Source organism: Patiria miniata, unplaced genomic scaffold (assembly GCF_015706575.1).
Source record: "Patiria miniata isolate m_02_andy unplaced genomic scaffold, ASM1570657v1 HiC_scaffold_11, whole genome shotgun sequence".
In the NCBI taxonomy this organism is placed as follows: Eukaryota; Metazoa; Echinodermata; class Asteroidea; order Valvatida; family Asterinidae; genus Patiria; species Patiria miniata.
Genome location: NW_024037049.1, coordinates 5386062 through 5408047, shown reverse-complemented (window position 1 = coordinate 5408047; position 21986 = coordinate 5386062). Strand labels below are relative to the sequence as shown.

The window sequence follows — 21986 nt, the reverse complement described above, 5'->3', positions numbered from 1 at the left end:
CGTAAGGAAGTGTATAGTGTGAGCATTTGCACTGGTTCCTAGTTGTCCTCATTCTGTTTATTCAAATGCGGCTTAAGGGGGCGTCCTTTCACCGACAGTAATTTTTAAGGACGTTAATTTGGAAGCATTTCCTGTTAACCAAAAAGTTTTTCTTTTCATAAAATTCTGTATCATAACCATAAAATGTTCATAAAATTCTGTACGTAGTGTGATTTCTCTAGATGCTTTGTGCCTACAGGAACCTCTCACTGAATCACTAGTGATGGAGGACAATGAGAAATATAGTAGTTGCTTTATGTTTTACTTTGCACATGCATGTCCAGCCCAAACTTCTTGTCAAGCTGCATGTGCTTCAAAAATATCATAACAGAAGTTCTTGTTCCTGGCTGTGTGGTTTTTATTGCAATACATAAAGCAACCAACCTAATTGCTATACCTCATACATATTCATGATCGAGAGCCAAGTTCTCACTGGTCCCTTCACCATTAAGTGTCAGTTGCTGGTTTTGCTGTTTACCAAGCGTGCAAGCGAGGTTTCACGCACAGGTTAAATACATTTATGCATGCGTAGTGGACTATTGCACTGATTACTAGTGCGCTAGTCCACTATGCATGCACTTTGCGAAGTAATCATGGAACTCGCGCATGAGGGTAGTGCGCACATGCGAACATCGCCCTAGCATGTGCATGTAGCAGCTACATGAAAAGATGGGGCACACGCACAACATTGTGCAGAGAAAACTTAGGCGTACCTTCACAACATTTTTGTGAATATGTATGAGGTAAAGTAAAACAAATAAAAAGGGTATTGGAAGTCGACAGACTAGTTCCCTCGTCTTTGCCTGGGGAACTATTATCTAGTCTGTCAACTTCAAGTACCTCGGGGAGCTAATATCGACTATCAACCCTCAAACCATGATTTATTTGTTAAATAGTCAACTAGACTAGCCCAACTACATGTATCATCAACTTTGTTATACCTCTGTCTTGAATACTGTATTTTCATTGACCTAGAACAATCCATGTTAAGTTTATAAAAAGTCATGGTACACTCCATGTGGGATATCACGTACATGTACCTGATATCCCACAGGAAGTGTGGGATATGCTAGACATTGTACGTACGGTGTGAAACGCTTGTATCGTTGGTACCCACGCTATTTTCACCATGTTTTCACACACGAGTTGGAGCAGCGAACTAGCAGACGATCAGCTGTTTCGAGCACGCGACATGCATGCTTGTGAGTTGCCGTTAGTCATGATTGTTATGTTTACTGCTGTTTGTTTTCGTGATTTTTACATCAAAGTCCAAAGAATCCAAGACAGAGGTATAGACACCTGAGGGGCGCATAGCCTGGGGTGCTGTACGCCCCTCAGGTGTTCAAAACGTCATATCCCACGTCACAGCAGTTAACAATATTAAATAGACCACCCACATCTCACATCACTTCTTAGAGCAGATCTATGTTCCTCTGTGATACGCATGAGTAGATATATTTTACTTTCATTGTCACTGAATTTAAATAACAAAACCCTGTCCTCGGTATATGAAGTACATGTAGTTTGAGGGAATTTGTTCAAAAATGCAGCCAGCTTTTTCAAGTACAGTTGCATTTTCAAATTTCCTTGTGAGACTGCCTACTACTGAGAAAAAAATAACACTTCTTAAAGTTGGTGATATGGATGTTATTAAAGATCCAAAGGTCCACATATTTGCCGCCAATTTATCATATAAATTTTAATTTTGTAATGGCTTTGTCTTTTACAAGTATTGCCGCCAATTTATCATATAAATTTTCATTTTGTAATGGCTTTGTCTTTTACAAGTATTTCCGTTAATGGGCGAGTTGTTAGTTCAAAATGGTGTTTTAGCTTATTTTTACCACCTTCAAGAGCCCACGTGACTTGTTTTATTCTAAATGAGCGGCAATGCATTCAAATGTCCCTCCCAGTGGTATCCCCCAACTCTCCCTTCTTACCGTTGAGGGGGTACTTGTGCACGGAGCCCATTGGCTGCAAAAATTTAATTTCTCAATGATCTACACAGACAGCTGTAATTGATCAAGTTGTCATACCCAAGAAGTTTTAAGACTGAGAAATCAAATATCTATTGTATAGGAATAAAGTAATTCCATGTATATATAATATAAAAGCAACTGTCAATGTACATATCTACCCGAAAGAAAACCCAAGAGTTTCTGTGTATATTTTTAATTGATATACTTTATTTGCTGACTTTGTCATGATATACAACTTGCATTTTAATTACATACACAATCATTTAATGATAAACAATGGCTATTTTTTTTTTAAGTCTTTCAATGTTAAAATCATCTCTCTTTTTTGTTAACATTGATTTGTTCATGTTTGAGTTTAGGTAACAATTATGCCAGAAATTGTTGTCAGCTGAAATCATAATTCGATTTATGTTGGTGTCGGTAGTATTTCAGTTTGTACATGTTCACATGTTGTAGAATGGGACGTATTGAAAATGCTTTCAGTTTAATAAAAAAAAAATATCGAAGTGACAACATGCTAATTACTGTCCTTTATTTCGTGTGTTTCTTTAAAGATGAACAGACAATTAGAAACCTTCTAGTCACACCCAAAGATTTGCTGATAAAAATGTTTTTCAAGTATAGTGACCACATTTGGTGTGTAAATGGGAGATCTTAAAATTGGAGATCTTAAAATAGTTCCACACTAGCATAAATAGATTTTTCACGTTCTCTAGTGCATAAGAAATGTTACCCTATTACGTCTGTGGCGCTCATGAACAGCTAGGATGAAATGCTATGTGTGTTTTAAGGAGACAAAATAATTCAACAAATACGAGTCTTCAAATTTCAATTTAAAGGGTACAGTATGACTTTTTCAAAGAAAAATAATTGACATGTGAATCTTGTGTTACCAAATGCATGTACTATGATAATTGACAGCCAAAGTGCAAACTGGTAAGAGCACAATCCATGCACTTGTATAGGTTTCTCTCAAATGACGTCACTTCTTACCAATTGCCATGTGCATCAGCATTTTGTCAAGTTGTTGTGATGCGCATCGGCTATGCCGGATTTCGAAGAAATTTCAAGCAACATGCGCGCGTGTTTAGAACATTTTGCAAACTGCACGCACACACACCTGATGGCATCGAACACGCATTTGTAATCTTCCTACGAAGATGGCGTCCTATGAGAGAGGTCTATAGAACCATTGCAATGTTTTAAGGTTATGTTGCTATCCATGAGTAAGACCATAGTCTAAATTCCGAGTACCCACAGACTTGAAACGAATGACATTATTTGAGGTTAACCTAGCAGCTTTCTAAATCAACTGTGTGCATGTTAGATGCATATATTGCCTCAAATCCCTGTAACTTTCTTGGTACAGCAAGTGGCATTCAAAAACATCAGAAAATCCTCTAGCTGGATGGAAATCAAAAATACTGGCTCAATAATCAAATTTTTAAATTTTACTATCCACATACAATCACATTATGTAGTCACAGCATTACTGTCTGCTTTCAACATTCTCAATCTGTTACGATCCATTCCCAATATTTACAGAGCAACTTTGTTCAAAATTGTGTCTGGCATTGTTACCACAACCAAATTGTTCCTAAAACTGTTTGGAACTATGGAATTCCAAAAGAAAATCAACATTCTGTCATGCTTCAAACTTCTTACAATACTGTATTGGATTTAGACTGTATTTCTTCAACTGCTACATTCTGCATAAATAACAGGCCTGCGCGTAACTTTTGGTTATATTTCAAAGCGTGCTGTCAGAAAGCTTGTCATCTGCAGAAGTATTGAGGGTTGCCAACCCCAACACGTTGTCTCTTACGAGACTGCATGTCACTGAAGAACTCATCAATGTCTTGTCTCTTCACCACCTGAATCACAATAAACAAAACAAAGGGAAGTTTCACCTACATAACTAATGTTTGAATATACCACAGGTATTTTGGTTAACAATTCTGAGGCCCGTTCTAAACTCCGTGCTACTGCTGTGTCGAACTCCACTGAATTGAACTCAGCAACTCGGCTATAGGGCGGAAGTTACTCTAAACGCCGAGCTTAATCTGTCAAACTAAATGCATTCGGAGTAGCCTGCCATTACTAAAATAATTTTCAAGCCGTTCAATACACTTTCAATGACACCATGTATTCACGCCGCATTCACTCCACGTATACTGAAGCGAGAGAGGTCATTGTGAGCATGCGCATTCCTAAAGTGTTCGCCCCAACTTGGAGTTGATTTGAGATTGGCAAGGCATTGGCGTGCCATTTGGAACAATGATAGCACGGCTGACCCTTTCGAGCCACAGGACAGTGCCGAACTCCATTTGCCAGCCAAATGGTTTTAAATGCCATTCTATCGCTGTGCCGATTTAAAAACGTCATCTTAATTGAGCAGTAGCACGGCGTTTAGGACAAGCCTAGCCTTTCCACTACATGGATAGACAGGGAACGTGGTGTAGTCATTTGCATACCTCAATGAAAACATGTGCAGTTCACTGTTCAAAATAAAGTTATTTGTGACACGAAACTCTATTCCAAAATAGCCGGAAATTAAAGTTTATGCGAAAATTTTCATTTCATTTTCATTGTTGAACATGAGCAGATAAACTGATGAGTTAGTTACCTTGCCCTGGTTGGCAAAACTCTGCAGATAGTCCCTCAGTGATGCCTTCAGATCATTGTACTCTGCAAAAAAATACATTCAAACTTTCTGTTAGAAAAAAAAGGAAAAAACTGACTGAATTGGAATTGGGAGGGTACACTGAAGAAATTTTTTTAATTATAAGCACGGTTACTAGTTGTCATGTCAAGTACAAGCCCCCAATTTGTCAAAAGTTAAATTTGTGTGTAATTGGGAAATGTTTCACAGGTGTGGATGCTGACATTTGTTTGAAAAAAAATTCGTGATAATTGTGCAGTCAATAAATTTCCTAAAGTTGTATTTGGGTTTAGGCAATTAACATTTATGTATGTCAGGCGTCGCAATGCAAAAGCGCCATATTAGTGCAAAAACATCATTTTTAAATTACTCAATTAATCCTCCACAAAATTACCACAGATTTTGCGTGCAACTATAAAATGGGATGATTGGAATATGTTTATGCAATAACTTCATATCTAGGCAAGATCTGACATTGTGACGAAAAACAACTTTGTGGTCCCTCAGAGCAAAAACATTGTATGTTCATTACATTTAAACTTGATTTTGCTTGGAACGTATTTTTATCTAGATATACTGTACTGGACTTATAAAACAATCAGGAACCTTTATGTTAACGTCTCTCAAAACGACTAAAAACTGAGATATCGTTGCGTCAGTGCAACAAGGTCGTAACTCCATTCTGCAACAAAGAGGTATCTCGCGCGAATACGCTCTGTGCAACAAGGTCGTATCTCAACGTCCATTGAGTTTGTGTGTACATCCGGATTATTTTCAGTGAGATACGACCTTTTGACATTCTGAAACTCGCGTTTCACATACGGCCCATTTTAGGAGATACGACCTTGTTGCATAGACGCGACGATATGACATATTTATCCTTACACAACAACGTAGGACTCTGACAAAGCAGCTAGGATAATGACTAAGATTGACTGAGTACTGACCATGAATGACTTCCACTTGTTGCACACGATTCAATGTAGTCAGTGCCTCCATACCCATCTGGTACTGTGATGTCCCAGCATGCTTCACCTTGCCTCGTAGCTCATAGGCTAACACAGTATCAGCCTCATCCATCAGGAAGCTAACTTGTCTGCTCTCATACAGCATCTACAATCAACATCAGCAGGGTTCATTATAGCATGGTTTGGCTACGGGGGGTTCAGGATTCTTTGTTACACTGGTGGGTAATAGGCCATATAAAGTGCAAAAAGCAAAATACACTTTATTAATCATCTCAGTGGGTAGTCACTATTGAGAGCAATATGACGTAAAACCCATTAAAACCATGCAGGTCAATTTTAGGTGAAGGGATTTGAAGTGTTAAAGTAACTGTGGCTCACAGAGAGCAGTTGTCAAGGAACTTACGACGCGTTCAACACATCGCAACTTTCGTGAAATGGAAGATACGACGCGTCGCGAGTTGCGACGTGTTACACGTCGTAACTCGAGTTGCGACGCATCGCAGCGCTTCGTGAATCGGGTGCCGAGCTTAACCATGCAACAACAGTGGGCAATTATCACAACCCTACTATGCAAACATACATTCTGTGCCAAGTTGTCCTTTCAGTCAAAACCAATCAAATTTAACAAGTGAAAGCACCCAGCCTTCATAAAGCAGGCTTGACTGGCTGTGACTATTGGTGTAACTTGATACAGCTACATGTGTGCTTTGATCCCTTTGAGCGTGCAGACCAGTAAATAGGCCCGAAATTGCCTACGTCGGCAAAATCATGACTTACACGCCCTCGAATAAAACAATTTTGTGGGCCATGAATTTGAGGGTTTGTACAAAAGAAGGGTTGAAGCTGTAGACAGGACTGCAAGCTTGTATTTCTGTGAAATTCAGGTGAAATTGGACCCTAAAATTGCTGTATTTTGCAATGGAGCGCAGGTATCACTTTTCAAAATGGCGATGGGCTACAGGACTACTTTTAGGGGCGATTATCTTCAGATGGAATTTTCTCCCAAAAGTCATTGGTTAACCCCGAAAACTGAACAGAAAATGAACGATGATGGAATAAGCTTTAATTTAATGTATGTGTCAAACACCTTGGAGAATTGTGAGTTTTTCCACTGAATTTCAGTAGTGGGCGTATTTATCGATGGGATCTATGGCAGTTTATTTACTGGTCTGCAACCTTGAACCTACTACATCTTACCTTACAATCCTGACATGTACACAGCTTGCTTCTCCAACCACTGGGCCAGAAGGTAGCATGGCTTTTCTTTTCAACCTCCCTGGCTTTAAGTTCCCTCAGCCTACAGACATCACCAGCGACATGCTCCTGTTGCCTCTGCCCGTTATGACTTGTTGCGGCGACTGTGCTTGCGCTGGTGGAAGCCTCACCACCTGACACAGTAGCAGCAGCAGCAATGGCCTGGGTTTGCATTGCGTCAAAGTCTTTACCGTCCTGATGCACTGTCATTGATTCAGACTGTTCTGGGTTGACATTCTCAGTGGTTGGCGGGACCTCGTTAAGTGGGACGGTATTCTTTGTATCAGTTGACGTGGCATTATCTGTCGATGGGTGGTCTGGAGCTGGTTGCAATGCGGCTGGTTTTTGGTCACTTGTAACATAAGGTTCGGTATCACTAGTTGCAGGACCCTGGCAGAGATACAATTTAATAGAATGGAAATAAGATTTAAGTAGTGTGAGAGAAAAAATGTAGGAAAGTCACAGTTATATGCGTCAGGTTTTCCATCACTATAAATGAGTAATGTTCTAAGTTTGTTAATCAATAGCACATTTCATTGGCAAATTAAAGATGGTAGTTGCACACCTTGCATTATACAGTACAAACTTAAAATATATTAGTTTTGTCCAAAAATATGCAAATAAATCTGTGATTGAGAAGTGACAATCTTTGGTTTACGTTTTGTTTAGGGGCCTGGTCGCCGATAATTGCCCTAGCCAAAAGGGTTTGTTTGCCGCTGATAGCTGAGCTTAAGGTACGGACCTTCATCAGCAACCAGTTATATACCAAAGGTTTATAACTGCTCCAATACACTCTTATTCCCCATTCATAAATGTCTAAAAGCTGTAAAATTTCCAACTTTTTTTTCAAACCATTTTAAGGTTGCTATCTTTGTTCAAGGCCAAATCCATAAAACGGCACATGGTGGCTGTTTGTTTCCTATTTAAAAAAAAAAGATGTTCGCAGAGAAGCAGTATTCAGGATTTCTAATTCATCCATCACGTTCCTTTTCTTCTGACAATTCACAGAACTCATCACATTTGAACTATGCTTACTTCTGCGTGCTCCTTATTGCCGCTGTCAGACACAGGTTGATTCTTGGCCACATTCTCCACCTCTACATCCAAACAGGATTCGTCTTTTTCTATCTTAACCTCTGAAAATGAGCAAAATGTAGAGAACAATGAATCAATAGTGCACTTTTGCACCTTTGCTACTGTTGATGTATTAACTTATTATAGTGTCATAACAACTTCACCAGTATGTAGACTGATGATGTAATACCTTTGCCAATGGGATGGAATTACATTTTGTACCATTGCTACTGATATTGTGATGGATTTGTTAGCAACAATGGACTATCTTTGCTGGTTATCTTCTATTATTACACCTCCTGCATATTTTTGAGCCATACATGCTTCTTTTATTAGTTTATGTTCCAACATGTCTGGAAGTAAGAGTAGCTCCCCGTATGCAACGCAATTGGCCTGTAGTACAAGGGAAGTAGTACCCCAAGATTAGCTCCTAGACTCCCAACCATGCAAACAGTTACTATTTCAAGTGACGTTGCTGGTGGTGCCAAACCTTCATGGCAAACAATTAAACGCATTCCATGGAATAGATTTTTTCCCTCAGTGTTAGCTGAAATGAATACCTCCCTCTATCGGCATTGATGTTCGGAGGCAGTCAAATCAGCCAACACCTCAGGACCAGCAGTTTCGCACAACTTCCCCCTCAACCATGTTGTATTTGTATACTACCTTTGCTAGTGATGTAAATATGCAATACCTTGCTGAAAGCCTTGTACTAACTCAAAAGTGATGTCTGTAGTGTATTACCTTTACTAGTGATAGCGTAGTACCACAGGAAGTCACAGGCTCCCTGCATACACTGGGCACACACCATCTCTTGATAATCATTACTTTCTGGTACACGGACATCTCCTAGGTGCTAATAACACAAAACAAGTTATGGTCAGTTATCACAGTGTCTTCGTATCAATCTCTGAAGCTCAACAACATGAAGTTTGACAATTCTTGAATGATTAAATATAAACTTAAACAAAGAAACTATTTTTGCTTTTGGAGACCCTAAATAATCACACATTGTTTGGTGAACATATGTGTACCAGTTTGCTTGTTCACATGCGTGTAAGAGATATGGTCATCTTTATTGCAGTTCTTTGTGCACGCAGTGCTATTGTTTTGATGTCTCATAGACTTGCGTGTGGACAAACTGGTTTTTGACCAATTTTATGTAAATGGCCGCCATTTCTTAATTGAGGCTTTATTTTCAACGTCGTGTGCACCAAATACCACCAAGATCTTGTAGTTTAGGAATATCTCAAAACAATTTCAACATGTCTCTCCAATGTGCGTCTGAAAATGGGTAAACTTTTTTTGGACCACCCTGTAAAATGGAAATGGAGAGTTTTGGAATCATGATAAAAAAAAAGGACTTGAACGTGACAGATCCTGGGTTTTGAGTCCTACCTTTTTTTGGGCTGGCTCTCTAAAAAAACACAGGGTTTACATGTGCTCTACATGTATAATGTTGTATTGATAAAGGCAGACCCAATATATAATTCAAATCCCAAGTTAGGCGACAGTGTTGCTTATTATGACGCATACCCAATCCTTCCCCCTGATCATATACACCTGCAGGTTTGTTTTTCATTTGAGGGGGAGGGGTGTTCATTTTTTTTTCAGGAACACTTTGTAAGAAAACCTACCCTGCCATGGAACCAGTCTTCGCACACCACGCACTGGATCATCTCATCTTCAATCTGTGCAAAAAAAGTCACATAATCATTTCAAAGTATGTCTTTCACAGCCTTCAGGCTTGGGAAATAATGTGTCAAAAAGCTGTCTGGATGTCACAATGTGGTCTCACTTCAACCTAGACAGAAGGCGAATCACTGGAGGAGGCAGGGCCAACAAAAACATGGGGCAAATGTGTCCTCACAATACCAGTGGAACTTGCACATCTACTACCAAAGGGCCAATATAGTCCAATGCCACTATAACAAGCACTGCTATAGACCATGTCGCATTTGTTTGCACAACTGAATGTTGTGGTTACGTGATGCCAACTTCCAGCAATCAGTTCGCCTCTGCACTGCATGTATATCTTCAAAATTGAATTTAAAATTATACTGTTTAACATGCAAAAGATACTGAATTGTTTGGGTTGCCGGCAGTTGCCTATTGACAATGATGTCACAGGTATCATGGTTGAACAAACTTACAAGTCATTTTTGAGATGGAGCCAAGCTCTTGAGCAAATCGTGCATTCATGAATTTGAGTTGCACGCGTAGTTTTGTAATTACTAATGCTCAATGAAGCATTCAGTCAAGACTCAGTGATCAAAAACCCCGTCAAAAATTTACAAAACAGAGTCAGGCAGGACAATCAGAACGCACTGCTGCCGCAACTCTGGCCCTTACCCCAAGAGGTTACAGATTTTGGATTAGTGCTGCAGCCGAACCACCGAACTGAACTAAAAATAGCCAAACTTGGCCTTCCGAACCGAACACAAAAGTCGGGGAACGGCCTATGTGCTTTTCATTGTAGCCCAATACATTGTACCATGGACATATACATGCACATTATGTATGCACTTCGGAAGCCGAACCGAACCGAAGTTAGGAGAAAAGAAATCGAACCGCAACCGAACCAAACCAAACTTTGAGGATCAGTTGCAGCACTATTTTGGATATTCAAAAAACGCTAACGTTTGAGTTCCAAATGCATTCAAACATGTGCACACGTGCAGTGTCCAACAAACGGAGAAGTGACAAGTGGTCACAAGGAGCCATCTACTACTCACGCAGAGTCCATACTGAACATTTGGCTAGAATAAAAATTCCTTTTTGGCTTCCCAATTTCATGTACAAATACTACCTAGCATTGGTGGCTACAATCACCGTAATGAAAGACTGCTCTATAGCGAACAATCTTCTGTAAACTAGTGCAGGTTTGCGGTGACACAATGTGAAAAATCTCTTTTGAGAAGAAGTGTGGTTCTGAAAAGAACCGGTATGTGAAACTTACACTATGCAAAGTTTTTAAACTTAATTAAGTTTTTGTAAATCCCATAATTGGTTACAACGACTCTCTACTGTATGAGCGTACATCCCATTCAAGGGGAACGGTTTCAGCAAACTAAACCAACCTCATCCTCTGGATCCGGGTATGGACGGTTACAGATGCAGTATACACCACGGAAATTCTGGTTGTACTTGTTGTCCGGGTTGGTGGCATCTTTCTGCTGACAAAGCCAAACAATAGAAGAATAGTGGTAATGTTGCCATCAGTGCTGGCTCTGTTTAGCAACAGTCATAATATCAAACATTCTGAGAATATATGTGACCTAGTACAGTCAATTTTCGTTAATATAAACTCGTTAAGACTAAACTCTGATTTTTCTCCGTCTGGACCAAGCCATGCACATTCCTAGGGGATACTTCATTTAAGAAGGACATAGGACAGAGCAAGTCTCAGTTTATGACAACATTTTTATCAACCTAGCACTTAATTTGGATGTTATGAACAGTTTGAGAAGGTCCAGCAGTTTTTGTATTAAAGTAGTTGACTATATAACTCAACCGGTAAAACCACTTTCATGTGAAAGAGTTTATCTTCACTTTAACTCTAAAGAATTAAAAATTCACATTTGTACAGGAAACCACTTGGCACATTTCCCGCTATCCTGCCACTTTAACTGAACAAGGAACTTGCTGCTCATTGAAAATTCCTGCAGGGTTTTTTTTCATCAGGAAGCTTTCTAGCAAATATGTTGAGGGAGACAGTGAATGACTCAGAAAGTGCTCAGTCCAACATATACTTTATCTCTATATAATACTCACTGTACCTGACTTTCTCAATGACTGACTCACTGATTGGCTGTCACTTGTGAATTTGACTTGCGTATGTCTCATTTTAGCCCGTAAATTTGACTTTGCTGGTCCCAGTCTTCTTTGCACCTATCTCACTGACTGACTGATGACTGACTGTCACTTGTGGAATAGACTTGCATTATACCCCTCAACTTGACTCACAGGACTACCAAGACTCCTTAGACCAAATTGGTCTGGGACAACTACTAGGTTTGTCTTGTTATAAGGGTCAGTGGCATAAGGACCCATCCATAACAGGTGGGCTGAATCCTATTCACCTAGTATTAACTGAATAGAATCTGCACTTTACCTCAATCAGTTTACATTGCATCGATCCAAACTTGCTGTTTCCACAGTCACATCTGAAGTTTCTGTTTGAACCAAAAAATAAAAGAAAATAATTTAACACCTCCAAATCCACAAAACACAAGCTATTTTAAGTTTCACACATTGCAAACACGCAATACACTTCCCATGAAAGTGTTTCTCAAGCAAAATAATGAGTAAATCAGAATATTTTTCACTCATTTTCTCAAACATACAACAGTGCAATAAAATAACTCATGGGTGCAATAGCCATGCTTGGCTGTGTACATGTTGATGAACACAATCAAATGAAACGGAGTAGAAGTGTAACCATACGCAAAACGTACACGCTTCAACTTCAGCAATGCGTGCGACATGCCCAAGAGCGAGGTTCCACCTCAAAAATGGCCTCTACGGGTAGCTGCTGAATAAGGCCAAAAAAAAAAAAGTTCTGCTTCCGATTACATGGCATTCAAAAATAGGGTAGGTAGGTAGGGAATTTTTTTTTTTGGCCAATTTTTTTGTGTGTACGATCATATGGAGGCATCTGCGTGTAGTCAAGGGTTAAAGGTATAAAGTGATGGTTTTGGGTGTTTTTTCCTCATTTTTCCATTAAAAAAAAATTGGGTAGGGCGTTCAGAATAGGGGTAGGTAGGGAAACCGGAAGCAGAACTATTATTTTTTTTGGCATTTAAAGTACGTGTACAATGTACTAAAGACATTGTGATACAGTATGAAATAAATCTGAGTTCAATTTGGTCTGCCTTCATTCTTCTGGCTTCTAGGGCTGTCCACTTTTGAAAAATTTAGTATTCAATTATTCAAAACTGCGTTTGACTGAATATTCAATTTTTTTTAATATGATATTTAATCGGGACAGCCCTACTGGCTTCTGATTTTGGATAGGAGCCCATGTAGTTGGAACACAAAAAGTATGTTGATATTGTTCAAGAATGTATTTGCATTTTGCAAAAGGACATGGATGTGAGTCTGGGTTCCAGTCCATTTACATATATTAGAGCATTTCTTGCATAGTTGTGTCAGGCTATGTCCAAACTCTCATTATTCCAACTCATTTATTGCATGCATTTACTCAATATGGGCTCCGTGCAGAAGCAACCCCTCAATGGTTACAAAGGGCGAGCTGGGGGGAGACCACTGGGAGGGACATTCAAACACATGCCTGATGGTGCCTGACACTCACGAGGAGATGCTATGGGTTTTTGTGCATTCAGAATAAAATAACTCCACACACTTGGCGCCATACACATATTAATACACGCACACAGTGCATCCCTCCGACTGTGGCTCTCGAAGTGGTCACAAAGCATCATCTACTGTCCATACACAGAGTCCATAGCTGTAGTGCTAACGGCTCAACTCCAACACTTCACCTCTCATCATACTTGGGAACTAAACAACACATCTAAACAGCAATACAATCCAATCCCTTTACATGTGGTACCTTTTTGTGTAGAGTTCATAGAGCTGATGTCCCTCATGGCATTCATAGCTGCAGGCCAGGCAAACCCCTGCTGACTCAGTAGATGCTGATGTACACGTTGCACAAGCATACAAAGCTTGTCTGCCTCGGTAGCCCTGTCAACAGAATTGTGCCAAATTTGGGGTTCACACAGGAAAATCAATTTCGGCATTCCAAATTTCTAGTTTCATTGTAGGCCTACTGTCTGGTGGAAATTTTGAGACTCAAAATTGTGCATTATTTATTGAGGTATTACGTGTTATCAGGTCTTGTCATCATTGTCATTTTACCCTAAAATTTCACTCAAAAATATAATCCCTGCCCACTTTCCATGACATTCTTGATACTTTTCATCATCAAAGTGATATATTATTACTGTGAACCCCTATCTTCGGGTACATGCTCGTATGTATGTCCATAGACAATGCGGTGCCCAATATTCAGCAGCTAGCACTATTTGAACGAGAAAAAAATTGTGCTCTGACATGTTCATGCCAAACTGGTTGCATTTCACAGATTTGCAACCCAAAAAAATTGTGAGTACCATTGGAGCCCCAATAGTTCATCTTTGACATGTGGAGAAGCCAGCAGGTGCTTTCAAAGGTATTTTTGTCAAGTAAAAAGACCACACGAGTGCCGGAGCTCGTTGGCTCCGTGCGCCGCCACTGCACTCGCATGGTCTTTTTTCACGTGGTCTTTTGCCACGTGCGCCTTGACTCAAGTCTATGTGACTGACGGCAGAAACGATCCAGCACATGCATGATCTTTTCCATGTTGGAATTTAGATACGCAAAGGTGTGCAAACGAACCTGGAAATAACACGAATAATAGACGTCTGAGAAAGGCCTGACTCCCTTTCTATCACAAAAAGAGGATGAATGTGCTTCTAAAGCGTAAATAAACTACAAACAAAGTCTAAATGCAAAAATGAAAAATTGACAAAGTTCTATATTTTCGGGTACATGTTCTAAGTGTGGCCTTTATTTGCGGAGGTAGTCCAGTAAATTGGCCACATTTATGGAGCTAAACTCAGGCATGTCGAGCCCCGCCAAGTCAATAAACAAGGCCTTTAACAGGTCAGGGACCAGCCCTAAATCTAGCGACGTCGCTAGATTGTACAACAGCTGCATGATCAAGCGACGATGACATCATTCTTCAGTGCGATGACGTCATTCTATTCGCGTGATCACTACGTTAGCGAGTTCAGCCATGGGTTCAGCCGACAAAACAAAACGATTGCCGCAAAAAAAAAGAAGTTTGCCGCAACTTAAGGTATGTATATAAATGTTGATGTTCAATGTCTTCATCGATCTCGTGGATTATATTGTATGATTAGGCCTGACAACCAATTTTCAGCAATGGTAAAAGGGTCTTGAAACCGTTTCAGTTGGATAGATCTCATTGAGTGCTTTTCAAAAATGTATAACTTAATTAGCCGTTTTCGACTTATGATTAAATAAAAAGTGCCATATATCGACTATTTTTTGGAAAAAATAGTGGATTTTTGTGAAAAGTAATAAATTACGACTTTTGTGACACTACATATTCAAAATTATAGCAATTTGTAGGTTTTAAAGTACCTTGTACAATCTATGAAGGATGTACATGCAATTTTGAGAGAAAAAATCATCCAAAAATTCCAGTTTTTACAGATAACACTTCAAAATCCCACCGTTGTTCATTTTGGCATTATACTATGTGAGAATATGCAAATTAATTACTTCCAGCTAATTTATAAACAGCAGCATTTTGCACACAAAAAAACTGACCAAGAGCCCAAGGGCCTAAATAAATTGGAAGCAAAAGCTTAAGTGTGTGCTTTAGTGTATAAAATTAGCTTGTTAATATATTAATTGCCAGTAGTATTGGTTTTAATGATTTATTAATTTAATAAGAAACTCATTTTATATTTCACTAAAAGCAAAAAAAAAAATCAAAATTTTACAAAATATTTTCGATCTTAAATTGATTTTCGGCTCCCCTAGCAACGGGACTGCCCATGCACAGACCATATGTACAATGTGTGACTTTAAATACGGAGGTACATGTAGTCCAGTATTTCAGTCACATTTATGAGACTTTATGGGACTAGTCCCAGACTAGACCCGTGAACGTGGCATTGTATACAGTGCCACGCTCCGGTATCATTTCGAACCTAGTGAAATCGATCCGCGGTATATCATTTCGTATGCAGGTTGAGTACTTACCTAGAAATCTTTGTGTGCCTATCCGCGCGTTTAGGATGTGTCATTTCGAAGAAATTTGCCAAAAATGAAGACCCATACGAACGTGTAGAAATGAGATTTTAACGTTAACTGGACAAGTTCCCAGGGTCACTTGCGTGCCAAATTATTGGAGCCCTCCGAGCTACCTGTCTGCTTCATGTAACGCGTATGATTATGGTTGTCACTTGGACAGATTGATGGCTGTTTCATGTCACATCCTAGATCCTGTGGGGAGGATGGCTTCAACATCCTTTTTGCCCATAAGATGACCTCTGGATTGTCTTTGAGGTGAACTTAATTGACATCCCAGTTCACCAACAAGATCAGCAAGGATCTTGTCCATGCCTAGCCTTTTTACTTATTTTTTTTTCTCCTGATTTTAGTAGCAGGTGTAAGCTAGAGCATGAAGAGCAACTGTTCAATTTTGTCAATGTACTGGCACAACAGGTCAAAAGTGTAATGACTAATGAATGCACTTTTTTTTTTACTAAATTATAAAAACAATATATAAAGAATATTCTTTTATGATGAATTCAATTTGACCTGTTTTTGTTATTTTTTGTTTTTTTTATTGAAAAAAACAATTAAGCACTAGAACTAAATGTTCAAAAGTAAGGTGTAAATTTGCTTTACACTTTTTGCTGAGGAATTCCTTGTATTTATAAAGTAGGTCCTTGTTATTTGTTCGGAAAAATAAAAATAAGATTTCCTCTAATGGTCCCACTAAATTATTTTTCGCGTCGCAGCGAGCAGTGCGCCCAAATTACTAGATACGCCACCTGAGGTACAAGTAGACATCGATGATTAAGATGGTTGTACTGAAGTTTACTTACGATCCGGATGAAAAGTGAAATTTCTCGTTCAATTCCGAGAGCTCCCCTCGCAATCGTGAACACGTTAAATTTTCAACTCGTGTTGGGTGGTCTCCATGCCCAGCGTTCATTCGATGGTCCCTGTATCCCGAGTGCGATTCTGTTACTGAGCGCGATGCATCGATTATGATAATGAGTAGACTGGATCTCACTTTTAAACACAAGGGCAGGAAACCAGTTCAAGCTAGTTCCCGACTCCCTTTTACCGTTCGAAATGCACTTGTGTTTACAAACGTGATCCAGTCTTCTCATTATCATAATCGATGCATTGCGCTCGGTAACGGAATCGCACTCGGGATACGGGGACCATTGAATGTACGCTGGGCATGAAGACCACATCCCATCGTTCAAACATTAACTTGAGTTGGAAATTTAACGTGTTCACGATCGCGAGGGGAGCTCTCGAAATTGAACGGAAAATTTCACTTTTCATCCGGATCGTAAGTAAACTTCAGTACAACCATCTTAATCATCGATGTCTACTTATACAGTACCTCAGGTGCATATCTAGTTATTTGTAGGCCATTTTGAGGACTAAGACACCGTGGAAGATTGCCTTTTTAATTTAATTTAAATCTTTGAGCCCTCTGCAGTGAAGCGCCCCCTCTTGTGTGCACTCTTCATCCGCAGCCACGTATTGCATCCGGGGGGTCCTACTAAAGCGCGTCAACAAGCGTCAACAAGCGTCAACAAGACTCAACGGTCGTCAACGAACATCAACAAATTTTGTACATGCTTTTGAACATCAAAAGTAGCTTGATATGGTAGAAAAAGCGACAAAGAACATTTTCTGCATATCAATTAAAGTTAAAATTATTTCAAAACACTTGTTTTTTTTAACGCAAAATGTACGAAGAATTTGTCGATTAAAGTTGGCCGCCATCTTGTTTACGTGAAGCTTAGCCCTACTACGCATGCCTGACGTGTACAGAGCCATACTACGCATGTGCGAAGTGTACAGCGCCATCCAAACAAGATGGCGGCCAACACTAATCGACAAATTCGTCGTACATTTCGCATTAACAAAACCAAGTTTTTGAATAATTTGAACTTTAATTGATATGCAGAAGATGTTCTTTATTGCATTTTCTACCATATAAAGCTACTTTTAATGTTCGAAAGCATGTACAAAATTTGTTGATGCTCGTTGACGACCGTTGAATCTTGTTGACGCTTGTTGACGCTTGTTGACGCGCTTTAGTAGGACCGCATCCGGGTACTTCACAGAGCGCCTTTGGGCGTTTTCGAATCCCCGTTCTTGACAACACACGTGTAACACGAGAACGTGTTCTCGAGCTGGTAGTTACGAACGCGCGAGTGCGTGTCGCATCGATATAAAGCAATGCAAAATGGCCGACAATCGTCTGAATTTGTACTCAGGCCTATTCCAAATGAACGAGGACGACTGTTGCAAAACTGGACATGCAGGGATGAAATTGCAGACCTGCACTATAATGGTATTCTTATTCCAATCATTAGGGTATTAGCCAAAAAAAAAAAAAAAAAAAATTACGAATCTGCACAGTCCGCGATTTTTTTCAAGCTGCACCTCGCCGAACCCTCCATCAACCGGGGAGTGAAAAAATCGATCCGCGAACGCCCTCTCGGGTCTGTTCGTCACGTTCGAGACCGCTGTTCTCGTGTCGGGTTAACCCGAGTGTTGTCAGGAACAGGGATTCGAAAACGCCCAAAGATTTTGGAATGACAGGCAACAGCCGCGGTGCGCTTTGCCAAAGTTGATGCACGCTCAGTAGATGACTATAGCTCTTGTCTGGTTCCCTGACCCCATTGGCCTTTTGACTATTATTAGGGTGGCCGGGAAACAGTCTGGTAAATATCAGAGACACCATGCTTTTTCAAAACCGTCCGAATATTTTGCCGAATTACCATGATTTTTGGATATCTAGACCTCTGAACTCTGAAGGTACCGAATTTAACGATTTTGTGCATTCATACTACTTAGCAGTCATACTATAGCTGGGTTGATTTTCTGCAGACAAAATAGATCAATAGATAAGGACACATAGAATACTAAGACGTAAAAATTAGCTTCTCCAACAAGGTAAAAATATTGAAAATATTGGTCATAAATTTTTTCGCCCGGTTTTGAGCACTTCATACCCTGGACTCCCTCCGTAACGTAGGGAGGAAAAGGAGTCCACCTGGGCTACTTTTACGCCAAATCTTGCATTTAAACGAAATCCGAGGTAAAATCTGGCAAGATCTCGACGTCCTGCAACCTCCTCCTGATGCATGTGATTTACCACGTGATAATGCTGCGGATAATTTGGTATCGCACTGACTCTCCGGGCACTCCTTATGTCCGGATCATAAGTTCGATTCCAAATTATTAGCAGCGTTTATCACGTGGTCTTGTGATTGGCCAGTACGCCGCCGCGTCCGCGATCATATGCGTCACATGAAGCAGACGGGTAGCTCGGAGAGCTCCAATAATTTGGCACGCAAGTGACCCTGGGTACTTGTCCAGTTAACGTTAAAATCTAATTTCTACACGTTCGTATGGGTCTTCATTGACGGCAAATTTCGTCGAAATGACACATCCTGAACACGCGGGAAATCTACCATGCATTTATCGTCAGGGGGCCACGTGCACCGATCTCTATTCAGGATCTACGGCACAGGAAACCGCCGTCGCATTTGCAACTCGCGCCCTCGCGCGCTCGACAAGTAATTTGCATAAACGCGACGTCACAGCTTGAGGTCATCTCTTGTCACATTCAAAATGGCTGCCATCACCAGACGTTTCACGAGTGCATATGGGCTCCAGAAAGATTGAAGAATATCTCGGAAAATGGAACATCATTAGACCTAAGCATCCCAGAAGTGATAGGTGAGATATCATAGAATACAACCATAAGAAAGTAAGAAACTGAGAATGTAAGAAATGGACCGCAGATTTTATGAAAACTTCGTCCTCAGTAGCGCACGGTACCACGGTGTGTGGCCAGAGGTTCAGCGCAGCATACCGACGGCCACACTAGTGGGGCTAACTGTGATGGTGCTACCAAAGTATGGCAAAACGGTGGAGCGTTTTTTTAGGGTCTCTTGCTACCACATTCTAACGAACAGGTTATTCCTCCAGCGCTACATGTGAATGAATATGAGCATATCAGCTGGAGTTACTCAAGCTAGATTTAATCCAATTCGTAAAATACCCGTAATTCAACGCTCCACTCAGTAGAGCTAGGTTGGGATGGACATGATGGACGTTTTTGTACTTACATGTAATTAGTGTTTTGTGCTGACAACAATTTTGCGGGGTTCTAAATTTATGTAAATGAACTCTGGGTTGGGATATTAGAGGTGAAAATGAACAATTTTTGAGAGGCCATTTTTTTAGGGTCTCTTGCTACCACATTCTAACGAACAGGTTATTCCTCCAGCGCTAATGTGAATGAATATGAGCATGTCAGCTGGAGTTACTCAAGCTAGATTTAATCCAATTCGTAAAATAAAGCGATTCAGTTCACTCATTTATACCCACCAATGGATATGTGCAATATTTATCATCACTGTCACCCAGTACCGCTGTAGCTTCCTCTTCAAGCTCTTCGCTTTCTTGCAAGACATCCACCATGGAAAGCACAGTGTCTTCGTTGTCTTCCTGCTGTACTTCGTCAGCCATTTCTTTCCTGCTCTCCGCCATTACTTTTTTGTCGGCAGCGCGCCAACAACGCAGTGCATCATGGTCAAATGACCTCAAAGGACCTGTGACCTATTTTTCCAAGTTGCCTAAGCCCCGCCCACGCCCCCGGGCGAACAAAAATTTGCAAGCCCGCGAAATATTAATTTCGGGTTTTTTTCCCACGAACGTGCCCCCTAGTTACGCCATGGTGTTTTTATGCAAGAAAACTTTTTTGAAATCCGCTAGTCCAAAAAAAGAGCTGCTTTTGTGTAAATGAAAGGAGGGCCGCCGGCCGAAAAAAATAACATCACAAAATGTAAAGTGTCCAAAATTACGGACACAGTCTTGTTTGGACTTTTGACCCTTCATATTGTTTCATCAAACTCTTAAACTCGTTCCTTTTATTTTAACCATGATAGGCTATACTTTTGTAATTGACTCGTCAAAATCTTCATTTTAATACAGGGTTCGAACTTTTGTTCACTAGCCAGCCGGGCTACTGAAACAGACTCTTAACTAGCCCGCTGGCATTTTTACTAGCCCACATGCTTTGCTTTTACAGAATGTCTCATAAACAACAATGTGCATACATGTAAAACGTGTATCCTGACTGAGGCAATCTTGTCAGTGTTTTTTTAAACAGATCTAAAATAATAAATATTAGCCCATAACAGTTAATCAAATTAGACTCAAATTGATACAGGTTTGCTTTCTGATTTTAATGATTTATTTCTTCCTGTCCTTTCATCTTTGCCGTAGCCCAATAATTGTCGACTCGCCAGCTGGGCTACTTTAAGTTTGACAAGCCCGCCGCTGTTTCGACTAGCATTAATTTGGCTAGCGGGCTACCGCTAAAGTCGAAACCTGTAATATCATTCATACACAGTCAAAAGGTTACCAAAAAATGATAAAGCGTATATACAATGCGGTTGGAAATTAAAAGACTGAAATGTTTATCATCAACTGACAATGTGTTATCAAATCAATGTTAAAGGGAATGTACATCATTGGCTTTTGCTGTAATTTTTAGAAATGAACTATTTGAGAGGTTAGTACCTAATAGATCAAATATTGTTACACTGACATTTTTGAAGTTTTGTGTTCGAAAAACCAAGAAAAACAAAAATGTTCAAGTAGTCTGGTTCCCTGACTCCACAAAAGATAAAATGGATCAATTTATAGATGATGGAAAATTGTAAGGCAAGGGAACCAGTCTAGCTGGCCTGCATCCGTTCATGAACATGTAACCAATAGCAAACAAAATTTGGACTGAAAAAATGGTAAATTTGAAGCAGTAGTTGAAAAATAGTTAGGTTTTTCCAACGCTGGTCGGCCGACCAGCGTTGGAAATGTTTACAAAAATACCATTTTCTTGAAAATGACTTCACACCAGGTGCCATAATTTTACAGGATGCTTTAGACTGTCATTTAACAACATCCTAGTAAGGTATTTCGTAAAAACTTGGTAGTTTTATTTTTCGATGTTTGCAAATGTTGTATATTCCCTTTAAGGGGGGAAAGGTTTGAAATTCCAATGCCAACACATGATAAAATTGACTACACGAAAGCAGTGTAGCTTTGTGCAATATACATTCTGATGCAATTAATATTTTAATATGCAGTTAATATTTTAATAAAATGACGATTTATAATTTACATTTAATGTATTATTCA

At 39.9% G+C, this 21986-nt stretch overlaps 1 protein-coding gene across 2 annotated transcripts; it reads right to left on the bottom strand.

The window, feature by feature from the left end:
- Nucleotides 1-2203: 2203 nt before the first annotated feature.
- Nucleotides 2204-20367, bottom strand: LOC119742869 (putative E3 ubiquitin-protein ligase UBR7). 2 transcript variants are annotated; one of them, XM_038219101.1, is made up of 11 exons: nucleotides 20172-20367; nucleotides 13552-13685; nucleotides 12091-12151; nucleotides 11057-11152; nucleotides 9614-9667; nucleotides 8721-8832; nucleotides 7938-8038; nucleotides 6846-7292; nucleotides 5628-5793; nucleotides 4645-4706; nucleotides 2204-3892 (listed from the first exon to the last, which is right to left on the bottom strand). In XM_038219101.1, exons 1-11 carry the CDS (start codon nucleotides 20331-20333, stop codon nucleotides 3794-3796), a joined length of 1494 nt encoding a protein of 497 aa, XP_038075029.1. In that variant the 5' UTR covers nucleotides 20334-20367; the 3' UTR covers nucleotides 2204-3793. The 2 variants fall into 2 exon arrangements, with proteins under 2 accessions (XP_038075029.1, XP_038075037.1); XM_038219109.1 differs by having other exon boundaries at nucleotides 11057-11149.
- Between the last annotated feature and the right edge of the window lie 1619 nt (nucleotides 20368-21986).

What these genes read in the sequence shown, in the direction of transcription:
- LOC119742869 (XM_038219101.1), bottom strand. Translation starts at nt 20,333, where the DNA reads ATGGCGGAGAGCAGGAAAGAAATGGCTGACGAAGTACAGCAGGAAGAC. An exon ending in GTACATGTCAGGATTGTAAG is followed by an intron (nt 5,794 to 6,845) that starts GTAAGATGTAGT and finishes TGTTGATTGTAG; the next exon opens with ATGCTGTATGAGAGCAGACA. An exon ending in GTTTTGCCAACCAGGGCAAG is followed by an intron (nt 3,893 to 4,644) that starts GTAACTAACTCA and finishes ATTGTGATTCAG; the next exon opens with GTGGTGAAGAGACAAGACAT.